This window comes from Bison bison, unplaced genomic scaffold (genome assembly GCF_000754665.1).
Source record: "Bison bison bison isolate TAMUID 2011002044 unplaced genomic scaffold, Bison_UMD1.0 scf7180017864471, whole genome shotgun sequence".
Taxonomy (NCBI): Eukaryota; Metazoa; Chordata; class Mammalia; order Artiodactyla; family Bovidae; genus Bison; species Bison bison.
The window spans coordinates 40766108-40790686 of NW_011495032.1; the positions used below are offsets into that span (position 1 = coordinate 40766108).

General features: G+C 35.7%; 1 protein-coding gene across 6 annotated transcripts in view; it reads right to left on the reverse strand.

The window, feature by feature from the left end:
- Positions 1 to 24579, reverse strand: part of USP37 (ubiquitin specific peptidase 37) — an 86151-nt gene that overhangs the window by 56978 nt on the left and 4594 nt on the right. For 5 of the 6 annotated variants that reach the window (XM_010861191.1, XM_010861194.1, XM_010861190.1 and 2 more), the window contains exons 2-8: positions 23719 to 23859; positions 19303 to 19526; positions 15930 to 16101; positions 12287 to 12387; positions 9560 to 9738; positions 9162 to 9239; positions 1757 to 1854 (exon numbers count right to left, since the gene is read on the reverse strand). In XM_010861191.1, coding sequence (XP_010859493.1) covers positions 1757 to 1854; positions 9162 to 9239; positions 9560 to 9738; positions 12287 to 12387; positions 15930 to 16101; positions 19303 to 19458 — 784 coding nt within the window. In that variant the 5' untranslated portion in view covers positions 19459 to 19526; positions 23719 to 23859. The remainder of the gene's footprint in view (positions 1 to 1756; positions 1855 to 9161; positions 9240 to 9559; positions 9739 to 12286; positions 12388 to 15929; positions 16102 to 19302; positions 19527 to 23718; positions 23860 to 24579) is intronic. The other variant, XM_010861193.1, reaches the window with a different exon arrangement.

Consider the following 24579-nt stretch of genomic DNA (forward strand, 5'->3'; position numbering starts at 1 on the left):
AACCAGTTTTTGAAATTCAGTTTCTCTGATTTCCTCCATAACATAGGTACAATTTGTATAACATTTGTATAATTTCTCAATTTATTAATTTTAAACAGCATCAGCTGGCTCCCTCAAGAAAAATTAGAATTTCTCATTTATATCACCTCTACTCTTCTTCTCTTCTCTCCAACCAATTATCAGTTGTGTTATTTTATTATTTTATTTATTTTTTGTCTGTGGCTTGTGAGATCTTAGTTCCTCGACCAGGGATTGAATTCCAGCCAATGACAGTGAAATCACCAGGTCCTGACCACTGGATTACTTAGGAACTCCCCATCAGTTGTGTTATTTGAGTTCTACTGATGAACTTTGCAATGTTAACCTAACACACTTAAAACTCTCTACATTTTGTTCCATGAAACTTTTTACCACCTGACCCCTTATACTTTCCTCTCTCTCTCCTCTTCCACATCAACACTTGTAAGACGTACCATTACTTCAACAGTATTAAGTATTAATGCATCTATTAACTATTAATACATCTTTAAGTATTCTGTTTTCTAACTATAGTGAAAGTGAAAGTGAAGTTGCTCAGTCGTGTCCGACTCTTTGCGACCCCATGGACTGTAGCCTACCACGCTCCTCTGTCCATGGGATTTCCAGGCAAGAGTACTGGAGTGGGTTGCCATTTCCTTCTCCAGAGGATCTTCCCGACCCAGGGATTGAACCTGGGTCTCCTGCATTGTAGGCAGACGCTTTACTGTCTGAGCTACCAGGGAAGTCCTTTCTAACCATAGGTTGATTGTAAAAGCTGAAAACCAAAAAACAGAATTTATATAATGAATTATTACTTCAGAAGTGATAATTATATTAGAGCTTTCTCTTTCTGTCAGAGTCTAATTTATATATGTCTGAACCCCTAAAAGGAGACTGTTTCTAGAGTCCAGATGAAATGAATTCTCTCCAACTCCCAATTTATCAAAATCATGCCATATTTTAGCTTTCTTCAATTTCAAGTTAAATACAATATTCAAATCAATACTAGATACATGAGTCTCTAAGAAGTTCAGAGGACCAGAATGATGCTAAGTATAGGAAGCAGCAATAAAAATTCAGAGACAATCTTTTAGTTTTTGTTAAAAACAAGGTGAGCTTATACAACTGCTTTATGCAATAATTACAAGATCTTCTGGAACTTCTAATAACCAGCAACACTGATAAGTTTTAATTTCAATAACTTTAACTCCTTGGATTCATTCCATGGTCCAGGTACTTTGACAATGAAAGAACTTAATTCTAGGTAGTTGAATAGGGAGATATAAAGCTTAAATTCCTTGTAAGCAAAATAAAAATTCCCTTATAGTTCTAATATTTTAAAAAATATTTTAGCTAAGTACTAGGATACAAATTAGGACTTCCCAGGGGGCTCAGTGGTAAAATATCCACCTGCCAAGCAGGGGACATGGATTTGATCCCTGGGTTGGGAAGATCCCCTGGAGAAGGAAACGGTAACCAACTCCAGGATTTCTGCCTGGGAAATCCCATGGACAGAGAAGCCTGGTGGGCTACAGTCCATGGGGTCACAAAGAGTTGAACACAACCGAGTGACTAAACAGCAACAACAGGATATAAATTGACACCCAATAACTAATACAAAATTTACGCAGTGTTCCTAAATATGTGAGAAATATGCCTCAGTTTACATTTCTATTTCTAGTCTAATACTATATATCATATCATAAACGAGTAAATTATGCAAAGACCAAATACTTACCTGATGTCCTATTCTCTTCTGACTGTTTCAAACTCAGTTGCTTCTCTCTACTGCTGGTTAAATACTTTCTTGAGGGATCTGTCATAGCCTTGTTGTTCCTATAGTTAAAACATATATGTATAAAGATATAATTCTTAATTTTAAATAGTTGTCATTAGAATTTACATTTCAATTGCTGAATTAATTGATGTGCTTAGAAGTTATGCTACAAGGTGTTAAAACCTTATGCAAATGAGAATCATAAAAACAAGCTTTTCATTACCTAGTCAAAAGTCAATCCAATCCAAAACCCTGGTTATTAGGCAAAAATGAAGGAGCAGTTCCTTTATAAAAAAGTCAAATCAGAGACAGCAAGAATATATAGGTTTTCTTTGCCAAAAGCAAGCCTAGCTGAAATGATTCAGCTACTAAGACCAAAAGAATCAATTAAGAACTAAAGTGAAAAAATTAAAAGTAAAAAAACATTGAAAATAAGTAAATAAAAAGAAGCAAACCATTCGAGCTTGATAATAGCTCTAAAAAGTAAAATAAACAAAATCCAAAATGTTCTTATAGTCTATGTAATTTGAAATGTTATTTACTAAATGTCAACAACATTTCAGTTCATAGTGACTAAACTACTTTAAGTTCATGAACATAAAGTTAAAATTTCTTAAGCCCCTTTCCCCTGATCTATTATTCCCAAATACCTGAACCTATATTAAGTAAAGAGGGTCCATTGAGAAACATGCTCATGCTTTGATTAAAAGTGCTTATTTTAGGAGATCCATCATGAATAAAGCCTACAAGCAGACAATGTAGATGCTCCACCCAGATTCCCTCTGATCTTATTTTTGTATCTTCTCTTTCACACCAATTAAAGTTTTTTTCCTCCCCATTTTTTTTTTTTAATATTAGAGTATAGGTGATTAACAATGCTTTGTTACTTTCAGGTGTACTGCAAAGTGATTTAGTTATGCATATACATGTATTTATTCTTTTTAAAGTTCTTCTATTTGGGTTGTTTTTTAAATTTTTTTGATAGTCAGTACCTAGGGTTCCTCTTCACAAGATTGTCCTCAAGCTACTAGAGCCTTTGCCTGCACTCTCAGAGTCAAAAGCAAGGTCAGGTGCTAAAGGATAGAAGTCAAGCTCCCCTGCCTTGGATTAGAATAGTTTTAAGGTGAAATGCATGTAACAGATTTTCTCTCTGGGATTAGGATGAAGCCTGAACTCTGCATTTTTCTGGTCAGAGATCAGATTTCTGTCTGAGATCACACTCACTCATTTTCTCCTGCACTGCAGTATCTTGCTTCCCCCAGTCCCTTCCTGGTATCCCCTGGGAATAATTTCTAACTAAATCACTTGGACACTACTCTCCATTTCAGGGTTTGTTTCTGAGAAACTTGAACAACAGTTAGTGCTAGAAAAGGGTCTAGGAAGCACACTCTAAGGACAAGATTCTGGAACTGGATCAATTGTTCGGCAATGGTAGCAGAAATACCATTGGCTGGTGGTAAAATCTTTGGTATCCTGAAGTGTAATACCACCAAGATTTTTCATCTGTAGTGAACTGGGCTGGGACAAAGTAGAAGAGGATATAGTTCATGCAATCTTTCCAGCGTCTGAAAAACGTGGTAGACAGCGTCTGAAAAATGTGGTAGAACATAGAAATGTCCTAAAACTGGATTATGGTGATGGTTGCACAACTCAAAAAATTTACCAAAAATACAGAATTATACATTTAAAACAGGTGAATTTTATGGTGTATAAACTGTACCTCAATAAAGCTGTTGAAAAAAAAAATCCCAAATTATTTCCTTCCTTGTATCCAAGCCCTCTATTATGAAATGCCATCTGTTTCCCTATCCCTTATTGAGGCTGGCCTAGTGATTTCCTTTTCCCAAAAGAATCTAACAGACACAACAGTACCTGAGTCCTGATTCTAAGACTACAGGCACCTTGCAAATTTTCACTCATTCTTTTGGAACCCTACCACTGCCATGTGCTTAACTCCAGGGTAACCCTATCAGGTGAAAAAAAAAAACATGGCTAGTCTCCTGCATCACCCCAACCACTAGACAGCCAACAGCCAGTCATACAAGGAATGCCACTGTGGACCAGCTGATCCCGAGCCAACTTACCAAATGACCATGTATGTATGAGAAAATGAGAGAATCCAGTCACAACTGGCCAAGATAGGCCTAGATAAACAGAACCACTTAAGTGACCACTGACTTATAAGCAATAGTAAACAGTTACTATTTTAAGTATATCGTTATTGCTATTGCTAAGTCATTCAGTCGTGTCCGACTGTGTGGGACCCCATAGACGACAGCCCACCAGGCTCCCCTGTCCCTGGGATTCTCCAGGCAAGAACACTGGAGTGGGCTGCCATTTCCTTCTCCAATGCATGAAAGTGAAAAGTGAAAGTGAAGTCGCTCAGTCGTGTCCAACCCTCAGCGATCCCATCAACCGCAGCCTTCTAGGCTCCTCCGTCCATGGGATTTTCCAGGCAGGAGTACTGGAGTGGGGAGCCATTGCCTTCTCCAAGTATATTATTATACAGCACTAGATAACTGATATAGTGATATGGGTTAAATAATAATCATAAAGACTATGGGTCATCAAGGAACTATGCAACCAGAGCAAGCCATCATGAGCTGGGTGCTATCATACCCATGAAGTTGTAAGATCAGGAAGTTACAGCAGCAATCCATCATAAAATGCGAGTGGTATATCCAAGTAAACAAGAATAGATAATGAAAACAGATCTATGAGCATTCTGGTGACCAGACAGAAGAAAAAAACTTGTGCCTGATTCATGGATGGATCATCTCGGTACATTGATACAAGCTGAAAATGAACTGTTGCTGCATTGTAGCTCCACTAAGGGACTACCCTGGAACACAGGACTAAGACGAAATCCTCCACTGTACAGAGTTTGAGAAATGCACCTCACTGTCCATTTTGTATGGAGAGAAACGTGGGCCAGAGGAACCCTGGATGGTGGTAAATGGTCTAGATGGATGATCAGGGGCCTAGGAGTAAGCCTGGAAAATCAGGGAAAAATGATTTATGAAAGAGGTTTATGCACAGTATGTACACACGGTGAAGATCTATTTCACATGTTAATGCTCACCAGAGAACTTCACTGAAGAGACATTAAACAATCACCCATGGTAACTTGTCTAGTGGATGCCAGTCAATCTCTGTACTCAGCCATCCAAATACTTCCACAAAGGGCCCATGAGTAATAGGCATGGTGGTAGAGGTAAAAGCTCCAAGTGCACCCTAAAATAGGGGATCCCTTTTAATAAGTCTGGTTTAGCAACTTATGCTGCTCAATGTCCAATTGTTCAGCTACTCTAGAGGCTGATCCCTGGCCCTTGAATGAATACTATCCCCTAAGGAAACCAACCACACATTTGGTGATAAGTTGATTACATTAGATTCCTTCCACCCCAGAAAGGGTAGCAATTAATTCTGGCTGGGACTGGCATATTATTTAAGGTTTGCTTTTGCCTTTCCTACCCACAGTGCCTTGGCTACACTGCTATCTGAGGGCTTTATAAGAGTATATGATTTATTAACATGAAATCTCACATAACATCATTGTGGAATGAGGAATCCACTTTACACAAAAGAAAAGGAGGAAAATACAGTAAAGGCATATGGACCAAAGGATCCACTGGCCCTATCGCAGATCACATTTACCTCAAAGCTGACGGCCACAGCCTTTAAAGGTGTAGATTAGAGATGATCTCGTTAGGCACTGGGTGCCCTTCAAGATACAATATATAACATAAACCAACAGGCCATTACATTTATAGAGAATACATGGGTCTGGAAACCAAGAAGTAGGAACGCCTCCACTATCAGTCTTAATAACACACTTAGAGAATTTGTGCTTCTTGTTCCTTCAATTTAGATTTTGTGGATCTAGCGGTTCTGGTTTCCAGAGGAGGAAATTTTTCACAAGACAGGACAAGAAGAATCCCATTTAATCTAAAGCGATGGCTGCTACTCATTTTGGGCTTCTCATGCTGGCAGAGCAACAGGCAAGGAAAAGAGTTACCATACTGTAACTGACTTAAATTATTATAAGACAGCAGGGTAGCTGCTACATGATAAGGGCAAGAAGAATGTGTCTGGTATAAAGGAAATTCATCAGGGAATCTCTTGGTGCTTTCAAGCTCAGTTTTAACTCTGAATGGGTAATTGCAGCAACCACAGCCTGACAAGTGCACAGTGACCATGGGCTCGGATCCCTCAGGGAAGAAGATATCAGTCATACCACCAGGAAGAATTGTTAATGAAAAAAGCAGCAAATCCAGAATGGATCCTAGAAGTAGATAATATCAGTTATAGCCTCAAGGCTATTTGTAGCAGTAAGGACAAAAAGAGCTACAGCTCATCCCACTAATCCTCCTTTTTAAATATTCTCACCCAGAAATTGAAAAGCATCAATGTGAAGAACCTGTAATAAGATGGTGGGGCTTTCCTGGTGGTCTTGTAAAGAATCAGCCTGCCAATGCAGGTAACATGGGTTCGAACCCTGTTCTGGGAAGAACTACCTCAGTAGTAAGACAGAGGGTAAAAACACAGATATTACTGACTGGAAAGCTGGTGAGCACTGTTATATCTCAGCAAAATAGTCACAGAACTGTTACCTGTAATGTCTTAGGAGGCAGAACTCAAAGGAAAAGACTGAGACAATTAAGAACACTGGTCTGTGTTAGTGCTTTTTACTGCTCTCAGCAAGATTCTATTCAAGACAGATAAATCTGGGTTAGAACTAGCAGGTTTGCAATCAACGTTGAAAATGAATACATCTCTCTGTGCCAATGTCCTAGAATTAAAATTGTGTGGTAAGTGGAGGTCATATGGGACTAAAAAAATCCAATTGCTTCTGATTCTCAAACTAAGGCAATGCTAAGAGGTAACTAGAGAAGTAGTTTGTGAAAAACTGATGTTAATATTCGGGAAAACTGGATGAGGGGTATACAGGCACATCTCAATATTATCTTTGCAACTTTTCTGTAAATCTAAAATTATTTCAAAATTTAAAAGAATCAAAATAATAATTAATTAAAAGAATCAAAATAATAACAAAAATACTGGCCCTAATTATTTCTCAAGCCTATAAAACCCTGAATGTTCTACCTTTAAAAAAACTTCTAAAACTTTTACATTTCTAGACTTTTCTAAACTTCCAGGACTACATCGGCATCAACTAGGCTACAAAGCTGCATGGCTCCAAAGAACAGAGTCTTCAAAACCCCCTTCAGCTATGGCCTTGAAAGATAACAGACAACGGGAATCTGTTAAAGGGCAAAGCCACGAGTCATATGAAGTACAAAGAGCAAGGGTTCCTCCCAGAGGATCGGACAGACTGTTATAGGGGTTAATTAAGAACTTATTCCACTGCTTTCACTGTCTTCACAATTTCTGCCTAACAAGATTTTATCTCTACTATAGACCAGTGACTCCTCAGTTCCCAATCCTTGTCTTTTCTAAATGGCAATTTTTGCTGTGGTTATCCTTTGCTTACTCCAGCAATGTATAATAAATGCTATGTGTGTGGAAACAGGAGTGAGGAATGCAGATTAACTTGCTTTTTAGTTTTTAGGTACAACACCACTTTGCCAACAAAGGTTTCTATAGTCAAAGCTATGGTTTTTCCAGTAGTCATGTATGGATGTAAGGGTTGGACCATAAAGAAAGCTGAGCACAGAGGAATTAATGCTTTTGAACTGTGGTGCTGGAGAAGACTCTTGAGAGACCCTTGGATGGCAAGAAGATCAAACCAGTCAATCCTAAAAGAAATCAATCCTGAATATTCATTGGAAGGACTAATGCTGAACCTGAAGTTCCAATACTTTGGCTACCTGATATGAAAGAACTAACTCATTGGAAAAGACCCTGATGATGGGAAAGATTGAAGGCAGGAGAAAGAGACAACAGAGGATGACATGGTTGGATGGCATCATCGACTTGATGGACATGAGTCTGAGCAAGCTCCAGGAGTTGCTGATGGACAGGCAAGCCTGGTGTGCTGCAGGCAAGGGGGTTGCAAGGACTCAGATACAAATGAGCAACTGAACCAAAGTGAACAAGACCATGAGGTGTATAATCCAAGGCACAGCTGGACCTTATGGAGAGAACTACACATAACCCAGAGATCCTGACTCTGAGCTGGATATAATGACTAAATGAGATTTAGAGGCTGTCTCCATCAGGGTGAAGGTAGGGGTACTCTGCATATGGGAAGAATGATTAACAAAGGTAAATCTTTAGCTAGAAGGGTAAACTATGGCAGACTGTTGTCCCCAAATAACCACTGTACTCCTTTGTCATAACAGTAGAATTTGGGCGAGGCATACTTCCCAGATCTCCTCGTAACTTGATATAACCACATGACCAAGTTTTGGCCAATGTAATATGCATAAAAGTTATGTATACAAATTTTCAGCCTACACAAAAGCTGTATGCCCTCCCTTTGCTCCTTTCCTCCTTCCCAGTAGGAATACAGATATGAGAATGGAGGCTGAAGCTAACTTGGTTCATCAAAGGAAAGATACTTATTAAGAATGGCAGACAGAAGACAAAGGAACCTGAAACTATGGTGATTGTAGTTTAAGAGAACACGCCAGTCTTATCAGCTACCTAGATTTTTGTATCTGTTACAGCAATAGAATCAAGAACTCAAACTATAAAAAGTTTCTTTAACTTTTTTCCCAACTTCTTTCTGGTGACCCTTTGGCCTTCAACACCAGTTAACTGACTACCAACTGACTTCTGTTAAGGTATTAACTGGCAACTGTGTAATAAGTTTTCTCTCTCAGAAGACAGAGACAAAAAAACAAAATCCACAAGTCTCCCATTATGAGGAAGAGGATTGTGAGCTAGTGACTGTCCTACTGCAGGCATGCTCTTTGTCCTATTGCAGGTGTGCTCTTTTGTTCAACCCCAAAAGTAGCTCTAAAAGACTGATGCTCCTTGCCTAGAACCTATGCTGGTTTTAATACCCTTTTACCCCTAAGTTAACTTTTCACATGAATAAGGTAAAAATTGTACTTTTTTTTTTTTACAGGTAAAGGGAAGAAGGAAGGAAGGGGGTTCATACTAAAAGAGCAGCAAACAAAAAACACTTATATAGAGTTCTTCAGCTCTATCCTTATTTTAAGTGTTGCAAACAAATAAAGCTAAGATGGGAGAAGTGCACTAAAATGACCAAAGCAATACTAATGGCCAAATCCTTTCTCTATTGAGCCTACAGTGTACTGTTACCAAAATACTCTAAATCCTGTTCTGTCTTTGCGATTCCCATAAACTGAAGACCATCCCAATTTTCTCTAGTGGTTGTAATTATTAATGGAAGAAATACCGATCAAATGTTATAAAAGTTCTTAAAGCAACTTACGATGATGAATCATTTTCCTTAGGGTAATCTTCATTCAACTCTGAGCCAGATGACAGCATTCTTTTTCTCTTTTCAGTCCTACAGAGAATAGAGAAAAACGGTTATTTCACATTATTAAAAAAGTATAAACCAACATACTCAAGAACAAGAACTGTGACTACTGCTATCTAACTCTATACACCACATTTAAATATACTGTGTGTCTGCAAGCTCTATACATGTCACTAACATAAATCACAAAAGACAAATATTATCTCCAAAAAATGCGCTTTACAAGTTGTTCTTTTAACTAGAAGTCTCCTTCTTTTCCCCAAGTTATTGGACTTTCTAAAAGGTCTAAAAGACATTTCTAAATAGGCAGAGTTAATGACTAAGAAAGAAAAAAAAATATTTCATACCTATTTTCTAATAACCCTGATCTAAGAGGTGTGGATGTAGATGTCAAAGAGGGAATTGTCCGGGCAGGAGTTACTCCATTTCCTGCTGCAGCCTTAATCGATCCTCTACTTGGATTACCAAGAACTTTTCGAAATGGAGTATCATCTTTAGTTTCCAAACTTCCTCTTTTTGAAGAGACCTATAAGAATAGAGTTTAACATAGCTAATTTTTCACATTAATTGGCATATGTTTAGACCAGTGATCCTCATATACGGAATTTTTAAAAAAATATCCACAACTGGAGACCCATCTCCAGAGATTCTAGCCTATCCGGTCTGGGGGTAAGCTCCATTCATCAGTACTTCTTTTTTTAAAGAACATTAGGTGATTCTAATCAGTGTCAGATATTGAGCTTGACATGTATTTTCCTATAGTACTCTTGTAAGCTTAGAAATTCCACAGCATACCTAGAAGCAGAAAAGAATTTGCTCTGAATTACTGATTAAAAAAAAAGAAAATAACTTCACAGACATAAGAGCCACATGAAAGTAGATCTGTAAGAAAGAAAATCCAATTATGAGTAATTTAAAGTGAGCTTCCCTGGTGGCTCAGCTGGTGAAGAATCTGCCTGCAATATGGGAGACCTGGGTTCAATCCCTGGGTTAGGAAGACCCCTTGCAGAAGTACATGGCAACCCACTCCAGTATTCTTGCCTGGAGAATCCCCATACACAGAGGAGCCTGGAGGGCTACAGTCCATGGGGTCACAAAGAGCTGGACACGATTGAGCGACTAAGCACAGCACATTACATCAAAGTGACATAAATGTGAGAAAAAGGAGCAACAATGACATTTGGTTGCCACAATTTAAAAGCCAAGTCACATGTACAGCATATGATTTTTGAGGGGGTTCTAGTATGGAGAAATGAAACAAATACATATAATGATGGGGAGATCGAAGGTGAGACAGAACCTACTGGCAGAAGATGAATCAAAGAGTCTACCCCAAAACACAGCAAAAATATTCAGAGAGAATACACACTTTAACTCTATGGAAAATTTCTAATTACTTTCCACAGAATTATAATCTTAGAATAAAAAAAAAGAATCTGAGGTCATCTGGATGAATGATTTAAAAAGCTGTTTTTCAAATGGATAATTGATTCTCAAGATTGAAAAAAAAATCAAAACACTATTATAAAAGCCATATACTGAGAAGTCTCTTTTATCACCCCAATGTCATTCACTCAGTTCTTCTACTTCCCATCCTCCTACACCTTGTAAGTATTCTACATTTTTAAGGAAATGAAAATCAGTATTTTATTTTTCTAGTCACACAAGTGGTAGCATGCTATATGCATACTGTTTTGCATATTTTTCAACCTTTTTTGACCATGACCCCACAGTGAGAAATATTCTACATCACAACCCATTATACATACATACAAATAAAACAGAAAATTTCGAAAACCAGTACTTATCCTCACTGTGTAGAATATGTTCTCTATTATTTTCTATTCTATTTAATGGTAGTCACAATCCACAAAATTGATTTTATAATCCCACTATTAATAGAAATCATTATTTGTGAAAGTATAAATATTTGCTTCTGCTAGATGCATTAACACTTACAGTTTAAATATTCTAACACTTTAAATTTCTACCTGTAAATGGATGAACCTCAAAGTAATTATGAGTGAAAAACCCAAACAAAAAATTATACACTGATTCCACTTATATAAAACTCTAGAAAAATGCAAAGTAATCTAGAGTGACAGAGAGCAATTCACTCATGGCTTAGGGATAGGGGCCGGACAGGGAGCTGGAGAGAAGGATTACAAAGGGGGATGAAGAAGCTTTCAAGGGCTATGGCTATGTTCATTACGTTGATTATGGTGATGATTTTGCAGGTACATACATAAATCAAAACATATCAAACCACACACTTTAAATATGTGCAATTTACTGGATATCAATCATACCTCAATTAAAATGTTAAAAAAAAAAAACAAAAAACACTCAACTTGTAAAAAGAAACTAACAAAAAGAAACCTTATTCACTGATTGCTTAATCCAGTAAATGGTTTAAGTAATCAACCCATCTCTACACAGTCAAACAGAATTCATTACTTACAGGAGAGTTTCAAAGTTTCTCTATACACCTGGTTTACCTTTGTAAGACAAATTAAGAGAGACATAGGACTGCTAAGGTGCAATAGTGCAACGTAAGTCTCAGGACTGGCTGAATATTTATCAAAGAAAAATTATTAAAAAGCAAATAGAAGACCCAACAAATCAGTCTAATATCATATAGTATAGGTAAAGTTCATAATGTAGAACAGACTCAAAAAAGCATCAAAGAAATAGCAACGGCAAATATTTACAGGGTTTAGTGGTATTGGGGGCTAAGCATTTTTATAATACGCATTATTTCACAGCAACGCTCAAAGTATTTTTGCTGTCTCAATTTTACAGATGGGTACTAAGGCTTGAGATACTTAAGGAGGAGCTTCTCCAATGGCCTATAACTAGTAAGAGGCAGCACCAAATCTCAAACCCACATCTAACTTCAAAGCTATGTTTTCAAAAACTACACTGTGATAAATTTCAGGTATGTGGAAAGTATCCTTGTGATAATGCCAGAATTATTAGACATTACAATCTAAATTCTACTTCCTGCAACTACCTTATAGAATGTCTAAGATTATCATCTTAAAAAAAAGCTAGAAAGATTCAAATGAACATACCTGATTGTCTGAATAAGAAAGCTGCCTGTTGGTTTCCTTCTGTGAGGTCCTGCTGCCCAGAATAGCTCCAAAACTACCAGAACCCTGAGAAGGTTTCATGGCTGGTAGGGGGAAAAAAAAATCCAATCAATTACTTGAACTAAGAGATTTGTCATTATTATTATTTAATACTAAGGAAACAGAAACAGGAAAAATAAAACAAATCTAAGTGCTTATCTAACAGAAAATAATTCTGACATGTACAGTAACAATTTAGAGCTGGGATCAATCAAAAAATTAAGTAACAATGCAAAAACTTGGAAGTATGTAATGGAAGGATAAATTTTTGAACGCCAGAGATTCTCCTGTATAAACATTTAGTAATTAACACTATAGCAAAGTCAGTCAGTGAACTAACTTTGGACACTGGATGCTAAGCACATGTCAGAACCAGTGACCAACATACTTTTAATAATGCATACCCCAAAACTTTCGAAGTTCAACAAACAGAATAAGTGGCTTTTTTTCTAAAGAAATCAATGCTAGTTTAAAGGACATGCAAGGTAATGTATAAATATGGATTTTTATATACTTAAAAAAGTATTTCAAGGGAATTTCCTGGCAATTCAGTGGTTAGGACTCCGTGCTTCCATTGCCAGTGGCCCTGGCTGGGGAACTCAAGATCTCATAAGCTGCAGGTGGCCAAAAAAAACCCCCAGTAGTCTATATTTTAATTTTGTTAATTCCCCACTGAAGATCATTTAGAATGTTTTAATTTAGAAACATTGCAAATAATGCCAAACATCTTTTTACATATCTTCTTGCACTACTGCAACAATTTTCATAGGATAAAATTCCTTAGAATAAGAATTGTTGGAAAAAAAAAAAAAGAATTGTTGGGATAAAGGATGTACAATTTTAAACTAAATTGATACTACCACTATTCCTCAAAAAAAAAAAATCTCCAAGCTCCTACCAAGTATATTAGAATATCTTGCCTCCCCTCACACTACTGCCAAGGTGATAAGAATTTGATTTGTTTAATTATTGGTGAAGCCGAGAATTTTTTCACATTTATGAAACACTTGTTTTTCTTCCTGAGTTTTCCTATATGTCTATTTCTCTACTGAACTGTCTTTTTCTTACTGATTTCGAAAGTCGGTATTATAGAGTTCGTTAATGTAAGTCACACCGATATTTGATAGGTACACAGTAAAACTTAGCAATATTAACTATCACTGTGACTAATACTTTCATCTTTTCTTCTTTCCTTGTCACAGAGATCATTTAAATTTTTTACACAGTCCAAGTTATTAATCTTTTCCTTTATTGATTCTGGTTTTATGTCATACTCAGAAAGGTCATTCCCACTCACATAATATGTTAAAATCCATTCTACTCTTCTAATAATACTTTTATCACTTTTTTTTAACACTGAAATCTTTGATCAGTGTAAAATCTATTTAGATGAAGGAGTAAGATAAGGACTCAGTTTTACTATCTTCTTAAATGGTTAGCTAGTTGTCCTATTTATAGACAACACTGTTCATCAACCATTAGTCTTTTTCCCATTGATTTCAAACACCACATATTATACTTTAAATGTTTCAAAGTGTTCTTATATTCATTAACTTACACTTTTGGGGCAGTTATGGCAACTTAAACCTAAAAGATTAGAACAACTTGCCTAAGAGTACAGAATAAGTTAAGTCTACAGCTAGTCACTCTAAAAGCCATAATGACTTACTGTGTACCTATCAAATATCGGTTGTGACTTACATTAATGAACTCTAATTTTTTATTAAGCACTGAAATTAAGGTAAGAAAACACTCATTTTAGAGATGAGGAAACTGAAACTCATTTATTAAAGGAACTGCCCAAAATTGCATAGGATATAATAAGCAGGGCTAGGATTCAAACCCAAATCTGTTTAGGTCCAAAGTGTTTTTCCATTACACCATGTTGTTCAGACTCAAATCTGGGCCCCAGTCTGCTGTGCTTTCCACTCTAATGCATTCAGAGACATACTTTCTTAAATATGTCAATTTTTAAAACAGTGGTTCAATTAATATGATGGAATAAAACAAAAATGTAAACAAAATAAAACAGAAAATAATAAACAGAAAATAAAATAATAAACAGAAAATAAAAATAAAACAGAAATGTAGACATAATCCCTAACATATTCTAAAACTTTTAAATGGCACTCAACTCAATTCTAAAATTCAGTATTTAGAAAACTGACATGGTTCATTCAGATTTGGTAACATGAACACATGATGAATATGAACCAAATGGCAAACAACCATAAAAAAAAATTTTTAAACAAGAGTTTATCAAACAGTGATTAAATTCAAGCAAAGAGGCACTGCTACATCTTTATTTTCTAAATGTTTTTAATGTGTTATATTTGTTAAAAAAAACTCAGCAGTTTTTTAACTATAAAATACCAGTAATAGCAAAGTTACTGATGATGACAGAGCTGGACAGTAATAAAAATAAGAGTGAAAAACTCATTTTGAGCAACAGATTACTCCTAAAATGATGCTTATAAATATGTGTTCTTTAAAATCAAAACATTTTACATGAAAGGGGTTGGAGGAAGTAGGGGAATCTGATCACACTACTTGAATTTCTATGGTACTTTCTGTTTTTATAGAAAAATAAAACCTCAGAAAAAGTTTCATATAAAAAAGCAACTATATAACATTTATGTAACAAGGTAAGTTTTCCCAAATGTAATTTAAATCCTACTCGTTCCTTAGACACACACTCTTTTGTGGAATCCTTAAGGTGTTCTACATAAACAATCATGTCATCTGAGAACAAAAACAAATTTACTTCTTCCTTTTCAATTTGGATTCTTTTCATTTCTTTTTCTTGCCTAAGTGCTCTGCCTAGGACTTCCAGTATTATGTTGAATAGAAGAGGTAAAAGAGGTCATCCTTGCCTTGATTCTGATTTTGGAAAACCTTTCAGTTTTCTATCACTGAGCTATTGGCTTTTCATATAAGGCACTTACTATGTTGAGGTAAGATGGATTCCTTAAATTCCAACTTTGTTGAGTGCTTCCATCATGAAACAAAGTTAAATTTTATCAAATGCTTTTAATGCATCAAGATGATCATGTGGTTTTTGTCCATCATTCTGTTAAATTTGATGTATCACACTGCCAGATTTTCCCATATCTTAAACTATTCTTGCATTCCAGAAATAAATCCCACTTGGTCATGGTGTATACTCCCTTCAGTGTGATGTTGAATTAGGTCTCCTAGTATTGTATTGTTGGGAGAAGGCAATGGCACCCCACTCCAGTACTCTTGCCTGGAAAATCCCATGGACAGAGGAGCCTGGTAGGCTGCAGTCCATGGGGTCGCTGAGGGTCGGACACGACTGAGCGACTTCACTTTCACTTTTCATTTTCATGCATTGGAGAAGGAAATGGCAACCCACTCCAGTGTTCTTGCCTGGAGAGTCCCAGGGACGTGGGAACCTGGTGGGCTGCCGACTATGGGGTCACACAGAGTCAGACACGACTGAAGTGACTTAGCAGCAGTATTGTGTTGAAATTTTTGCATCAATATTCAAGAGGGATACTGGCCTACAATCTAGTAATATTTTTTATAACTGCTAATGTTAGACCCTCGGATGATTAGTGCTTACCTGCATTAAGCCTGTTTTGATGGACTGCATCTAGAAACAACCTCATTTCCTCTGCATCCTTACTTGGTACTTTATCAATTGACAAGAAGCTGTTATCTTGTAGAGTTAACATTAAGCGGCTTTGCTTTGCTCCACTGGGTCGAAGCACCACATTTTTAATGTTATGACTTAGCTGATCAACACAAAAGGAAGAGTACCATTAAAAATGAATTATAATGAAGCATAATAAGTTGTACAATGAACACTAAAGTTTATACGTTCTAAGATACATTTCTTACTCTTTCCCATATTAGTTTTTTTTTTCTTAACCCAATCAAAAAGAGTTTCCATTTCTTGATACATTTAAATCAAAGACTTCACTTCTAGGAGAGGCAAACACTATTAAAATTTTACAGAGTAATCCTAACACTCTTGACTTTTTTGGTAGAAACTGCATATTTTCAGGTATAGTTACAAAAACAAAGAAGTTAATTTTCTAAGCCTTGATGGTAATACCATCACCAGTTTAGAAAGTCAAATTGGATTAGAGGCTTTTTTTCTTTTTAAACAAAAGCTTATAAAATATCTAGGAAGTGGTTTATGTAGTTGCAATGAAAAAGGATATTCTGATCCAAACTATAATCCTGAAAACAATTCTATTTCTCAAAAACACATCAACATAAACCTTTACCTACATTAGAACATCTTTTTTTTTTTTTAAAAAAAAACTATCTAAGCAGGCTCACTTAACTTTCAATCACAAAGCTCATAAGTTCCCTGGAACTCTCTTAGCTTGCTTCTCCCACTCCCCAGAACTGGTTCAGTACTTCTCTTATACTCTTCCAGACTCTGGATATATGCTATTAAGTGATAACTTTTATTTTTTCTTGAATGAAATTTTTCCAAGACTAAATCAATAAATCTTGAACTTTATCTTAATAATTCTCACAACCAGTCATCCTTATTTTCTAACATTCTCCCTCAGCAGGCATATACAGAGGTTTCTAAAGTTGCCTTTTGCTGAAGACATACCCTCTGAACAGCATAAAGAAAGAAGTAAAAGCATCTCACAATTTTTAAAATTAGGGATAATTGACCTTGTGACATTACTTTGTCAACAAAGGTCCGTCTAGTCAAGGCTATAGTTTTTCTAGGGTTCATATATGGATGTGAGAGTTGGGCTATAAAGAAAGCTGAGGGCAGAAGAATTGATGCTTCTGAACTGTGGTGTTGGAGAACACTCTTGAGAGTCCCTTGGACTCCAAGGAGATCCAACCAGTCCATCCTAAAGGAGATCAGTCCTGGGTGTTCACTGGAAGGACTGATGTTGAAGCTCAAACTCCAATACTTTGGCCACCTGATGCGAAGAACTGACTCATTTGAACAGACCCTGATGCTGGGAAAGATTGAAGGCAGGAGGAGAAGGGGACCACAGAGGATGAGATGGCTGGATGGCATCACCAATACAATGGACATGAATCTGGGTAAACTCCAGGAGTTGGTGATTGACAGGGAGGCCTGGCGTGCTGCGGTTCATGGGGTCACAAAGAGTCGGACACAACTGAGCGACTGAACTAAACTGAACGGATCTTACAACAATTTTTAGATAAAGATGAAAAAACAATTTACCAGACTTAATTTATATTTCAAATTTAAATGACAGGTTTTAGACTCAAGCAAGTCTTTCCCTCACCTCCCAAATCTAATGAGTTAAATCTTGAAATCTCTTGAAATCTGTATTTTCTTCCTTTTGCTTCTTTCACTGTCTTATCCTTTGCTCTATGTAGCTCTTAGCCTCTACTACTGCCATTCACTCTCCACTGTGCATTTACTTTAAAATAATTTTCTGGTTTCCTGAATGTTGATTCACACTAGCATGTGTCTGTACATTATAGAAATCATCTTCACCTTAACTTCACTGTGTCTAGCAAATTCTTATCTATCCTTTAAATCCTCAGAGCACAAAACACTTCCTTCTTTATGTTACATCAGTATCTCTGAGGTATCTTTACAGATGAGAATGCATTTGGTTACTCTTAAGTTTGAGAGGAAAAGTGCCTCACTCAGCTCTGTATTCTTAGCCCAGTACCCATCACAGTAAGCTACAGGTGGTTAACAAATGAATGCTGAATGCAAAACTGATCTAGAACTGAGATGAAAAGTTTAATCACAGGTAGACTCATCATGCTTCTCAAGATCTATGTTTGCTTAAGTATTTAAATATTTACTGAGTGCTAATTTGAGTTGAGGACTGAAAGACTGAATCTCTGTTTTAAAAAAAATCTTTCATTGAGATGGTCATATGTATATGAATGTGGTAGAAACTATTGTTTCTATTACCCATGTCACCACCTACAATCTATTTAAGAATACTTTTGATACATAAAATCATAACCAATTTATTTTCAATAGTTTAAAAGCAAAAATTAATAGAAACTTTACTTCAGCTCAAGTTCTCAAGCATAAAGTTTTATAAATTAGTCTTCAAAAGAGTACTTTAGAATATTACACTTTTATATAATCTAATTAACAAATATAGCATTTTTAAGTGTAGAAAATGTAAGGCGTTAAATTCAACTCATATCAACAGAAGTAATTCTTGGCTGTACAAGACAGAATTGAAAACAAAATTATTTTTTACAGTGATAAAATAACGAGGTCCTTCAAAAGTTAACAGAAGAGGGACTTCCCTGGTAGTCCAAAGGTTAAGAATCTGCCTTATAATGCAGGGGACTCGGGTTTGATCCCTGGTCAGGGAACTATGATCCCACATGCCGCAAAGCAAACTAAGTCTGCACACCAAAACTAAAGAATCTCTGCACTGCAACAAAAGACCCTGCATGATGCAATGAAGATCTTGTGCTGCAATTAAGACTCAATGCTGCCAAATAAACAAATAATTTTTTTTAAAAAGTTAACAGAAGCAAACGGCTATAAGAATGACCCTGAATATCATCCTTGAATGGTCCATACCACAACCTTTGGCAGGATTAATTAGGAAGACGAAATTAAAAAGACACTAATGAATCCTATTAAAAGCTAATACTAAATAGTGATGAATTTATCACATATGTTGGTTGCCGGGGGGTGGGGACATAACTACATAACTGAAGTTATCCTAATGTGGTTTTAAAAATAGCTTAGACATTATCCAGACTCAGTTTCTCCCAGCTTCCTGTTCCCACCAGTTTCTTTTCAACAATGGTGACTACTTCCTACTCTTTATTATACACCATCAACAGTTCTGCTGAATAGTTTTTAACAGTATTAGTGACCTGAAAATTAAACAAATAGTAATCTAGTAGGGGTACTATGATACTTAGTGTGGCAGAGAATAGCTGTTCACTAAAGGATGTGATTTGAAGGTCTATTCCAAATCAAAATTTGGTAATACCTGAAATATCCTTGGAATCCCTCCAGTATTGTAGTGAACTACTAGGCTGACTTTATTCTCTTTTTCCACAACTTCAAAGGATCCTTCTTTCCATTTTGTAATCCCAGTCTGCATACTTCGAATTCTGATAGGGCCATGTATCTTCAGAGGAGACATATTTTCTTTAAAAATAAATTGCTTCTAGCCAAATTAAAAAGAAAAAATACACCTTCACCTGACAGAGTCTAAGGAAGAAAAATAAAATAAAATAATAAGTTACAACTTACTAGTGATTAAAACAAGAGTTTGAAAGAGAACATTTAATGAATCATCATATGTCTTTTCCTCCATTTTCAATAAACTACCTTTTATTAAATATCCTCAAAGGCTCTGATTAGCTGGATAGCACTGGTAAGAAGAACAAATGAAGGAGTCACTCATGTTCAGTGACTGAATTTACCCACCTTATATTTTTTCTGTACATGCTCTCTCCTTAGCCATGTACCTGAGTCCATTTAGTGTCTAAATTTTGCATTTTGCAGCATTACCAACCATGACAATCAGGAATACTAAAGATCCCATTCTCAATTTGAGTGCCCATGGCAATATGGCCAACTTTTACCTTCCTTCATGATTTCAAATATAAGTAAAAAAAAAAATTCAGTCAGCTGATTCCATTCTTTAGAACTGAGTTCCTATTGAAACATCAAATTGTATCACCTAAGCATATCCACATGTATAAAACATATTATATGAATAAATAATTGTGAGAATAATCAAATTAATTTAACCTCAACAACTACATTATTTGAGAAAACCATTTATTCTCTAGGGAAAACTAACCAAAAAACCCCTCTCCCTAAGATCCACCTACCATTTATGTTTAACTCTACCATTCCTGGAAAGAATTTTTACCAATTTTATCTTTCACAAATATTCAAATTTCCCAAGTGAACTTCTGATACTTATAGATATGACAGAATGTCTATGACTCTTAAAACTAGCTTAACAGATGTCAGCAAGTAAATACAATTAAACAGCAGAAAATGATTATCAAATAGTGTGTGATACACATATACGCAATCAAATAAAATTGAAGCAAAATTTACACTACAGCCTTCAAATCTCTAGAAACATGGCCTCTAATACAGATTCTTGTTTATAATTTAATAAGTTAAAAACCATTAAACTTTGCCTCTGCCTAAACAACTCAACTAGAAAAGCTAAAAACAGTAATATATGTACAAAGGAAAAACATACTAGATCTAGGTATCAGGAGCCAGCTCCGTCACTTACTAACTTTTAACTTACCTTTCCTCACCACTAGTTTTCTCAGTTGTAAAATAGCAATGCTACAGTGTTGCAGAATTAAATGAAATAGTGCTAAAACTCATTAGGCACTCAATAGACAGCAGCTTCAATATAAATGAAATTAGTGTCCACTTTCTGAATTTATTCCTTGTATGCAACACGTCTTTCTTCAAAGATCGCAGACAAGTAACTTGTTAACAACAGTCACCAACTCACTGTCTATAGAGGCTAAACAGGTGACACAAACGATTTAGACAGGCAAAATATGAACACTTCTATTCAAATCTAGCCAGCTTTGCCATGAACCCAGCATTACCAGATCATCTAATTCTTCAAGAAAATGAAATCAAATTTTTATGTCAAACTGCCCATTTTAAATTCTGGACAATGAATTCAAAATTTCAAATCAAACAAAACCCACTCTAGAGGTTAAGATATAGACTGGAGAACCCTAGTTCAAGGCCCCTAGGTGCTATATATCAAACAACTAGGAATAAATTTAAAGAGAGATAATGAAAACACTTTGAATTGTTTAAGGTGTTTTACATTGTAAGTCCTCTAGTATTATTCAGTGATTGAACTTTTTGAGTGCCTAATTGTGGCCAGATTTATATACTCTAATTAGCTGGGTGTATGAATCCATCAGAGTAATAGAGGCCACTATTCTTCACAGACCTGTTTGTTAATGTGACATTTTGTTCCAACTAGTAACTACAAAATCAGCAATGTGTTTGTAATGCCCTTTTTTTTTTTTTTTTTTTACAATTAATAATTTAATGCTTTACTGCTTGGATATAGCCTTGAGATTTTTTCCACTCTGTCTCATAGCACTGCCAAGAATATGTGATCCCTCTCCTACTCCAGTTGTCCATGCCAGAAACATGAGTTATCTTTAACACCTCTCTTTATGATTATTAGTATTGGACTGGAAATGCAAGGTAAAGTTGTCAATTTAACCTCTATATACCTTCCAGACATCTTCATAATGAACTTCAGATCAACTCACATCACTATCCACAAAATCATTCAACAGCTCCCCATGAGGGATGCAGTCCATCGGGTCACAAAGAGTTGGACATGACTGAGCAACTGAGCACAACACAGTACATGCCCTCACAATAAAATCTGACATAAACACCCTTCATGATTCAAGCCCTGCTTACCTCTCTAACCCCAATAAACTCCAAATTCAGCCACCTAAACTATTTATAATTTTCCTTAAAAAGGCATATATTCTCATGCCACTATACCTTTGCACACACTGTGGTCTATATCTGGAGGATTTTTTACCTACTCTCCCCATCCTCCCCTTTTAAATTCTCCTGGCTATAAAATCAAAACTCAATTTAGATATTATCTTCTCTAAGAAGCCCTTTCTAGCTATCTTTCAATTATTCTCTCATCCCATATACACACGGAGAGCATTTAATGCTTTGCTCTTCTGCTGTACCGTGCATTTACCTCTAGTAGAGCATTCATCACATTGTATTATAAACTATCTATTTACCTCTTTGTCTCTCTCTTCTATGTGGGATAAAAGACAGGCCCAACTGTCCTAGACTTATCAGTTGGGGTATGATGGATGTTGAGAAGCTCACCCCAGTGCTCCCTACAGAGACCCGCCAAATGAAAATGGAAAACTCTGTTATTTGAAGACAGGGAATATGTTCTTTATCTTTGCATCCCTACTAGGACAGTGTCTGGCACATAAGAAACCACGTCATTATTCAAGAATAATAAATCAGCACAATCAATTTTATCATTTTACAGTTAAAATATACAGCAGCAGATACTAGAACCATAAATCCCTTTTATATGGCCAGTATAGGATTAAATTTATTAAGCTCTTTATGGGAGCATCCTTCTGTACTGTATATCTCATTCTTTGAAAACTACTTCCAGGCTTTTTCTATGTGCATCTGAATTTCTCCTAAATGCAAAGCTGTCCACATATCAATGAGAAAAACAAGAATATGCAGTTAGAGAATGATTAAAACAAAAAACATTAGCAAACTTGTCTAAACTGGGATTCACATAATCTACTGCTCAATGAAGAAACTATACTTTAAGAGACTTATCAAATTATCTCATCTTTTCTTATACATTTAGGATGTCAAATTATAAGGGAATAGTTAAAACCCCATTGTCTCAGTGTTTTCCTTACAGACCAAAAAGTAAATAAAGGACACTGACCTTGAATTCCTCCAACAAAAACATATTTTTAAAAATTAGATTATTTAACAAGATTTGGAGATAAAGATTTCAAAGTTCAATAAAGCATGTAAGAAAAAACTTTATTGGTTACTTTTGTTCCCTCTATAATTCTCTCTACATGTAATACTTGATTTCTCTAGATGTAATTCTCAAATATTCTGATGATGAGTTTTGGTTAAGTGTATAAAATTTTACTTCAGATATTGAACATTTTCTTTTTTTTTTTTCAGATATTGAACATTTTCTTAACCATTTCTACTAGTAATCTCTTTCTTCTAAGAGAAAAACCTAAAAGGTACAAGACATAAAATTGGCAGAACCAATACAATTTTTTCTTAACGTCTCTCTCAATCCAGTCCATTGTCTGCTCTTGCACTAAATGAGTTAACTGCATTTACTTTTGTACACTGATCATATTATCAGTTTGCCCTATTTGGTTAAGAGAAAAAAACACTAAGTTTCCCTTCAAGTATCTAGCATGATCCAGTAACAGTTCAACTTTCTATGAACCTAACAAAGACAAGGTTTCATTAAACTCTGTAATGCTAATTCACTGTCAAAGTGATATTAGGAAGACAAAGTACAAGAAAAACCAATTATTCTTTAGGTATATCCAAAGAGATTTGCTTTTCCCTAAATTTCTTCATCATTTTTGAAATCACTCTTCAATTCTGAGCCATCTGTGAAAGCTCAATAACATTGGCAAAAATGTTTTTATACCCTTTACAGTTATTTAAATGCTCTTATTTCAGGTACTGCTTTGAAAATATTCTTATGCAGAGGGTATTCTGTGGTTTAAGAAAGCATGCAAAAACACAAAAATTACTGCTACAAAATAGAAGAAAATGGTCAGTTCTTGCTAGTTAGCATACTCTTGGAAACATATATATCCAAAATAAAAACATTACTTACTTTTCAGAGACTTTTACTGAAAAACCCTATGTAATAACAGTTCACCTTTATTCTGATCCTTGTGCCAAAGGCAATGCACTCTTCTTGGGGAACTACTCATATTCTGCAGCTATGCCAGTTCTCCAGGTGCCATCAACTCAGCTAAAGGAAATATAAGTGTGCCTTTTTAAAAAAAAATCTCATTTACAAAATTACAATTTTCAAAAAGTGCTCATTTACACAACGAAGATTAACCTTCTATTTAAAACTCACAAACTACTAAAAACATTTAAAGTATAATGCTCAAGATACACTTGTACACATACCCCTCACCCCGCCCACACACACAAACTCAACAACTTTAGGAATATATCTGCTGTGCAAAATGAGGGACTCCCAGAGCCTGCACCTATTTGGTTTATGTTATTCCTGTTACATTTTGAAACTAAAAAGGCAGTATTTCTTTTGTTAACTTTACAAACATTGTTACATATCATGGTTTTAAATCTTAAAACACCACTTCCAAAAGATGTTGATACAAATTTCAAAAGGTGGGTAAACTTGGTTTTTACTTTTCTTTTAAAACTAAATTTATGGGCTTGTTTCTCAAATTTAGGCCTCTTAAAAGCCTCAACTTTCCCTGAAGTTCTTTACCCAAACTTTTCTCACTATCTTATTAACTGTTACAACATCAACTCTAAACTCCTTTGTTCACTTGGTAAAAAAATCATTTATTGAGTTACTCCAATTTGATGGCACTATGGTAGGGACACAAATGTGAACATGACACAGTCCAAGTCCTCTTTAAGAGATTTCCCAGACTTTCCTGCATTTGTCTTTCCACTGTCATTTAGGCAAAAAAAAAAAAAAAAAAATCTCTGC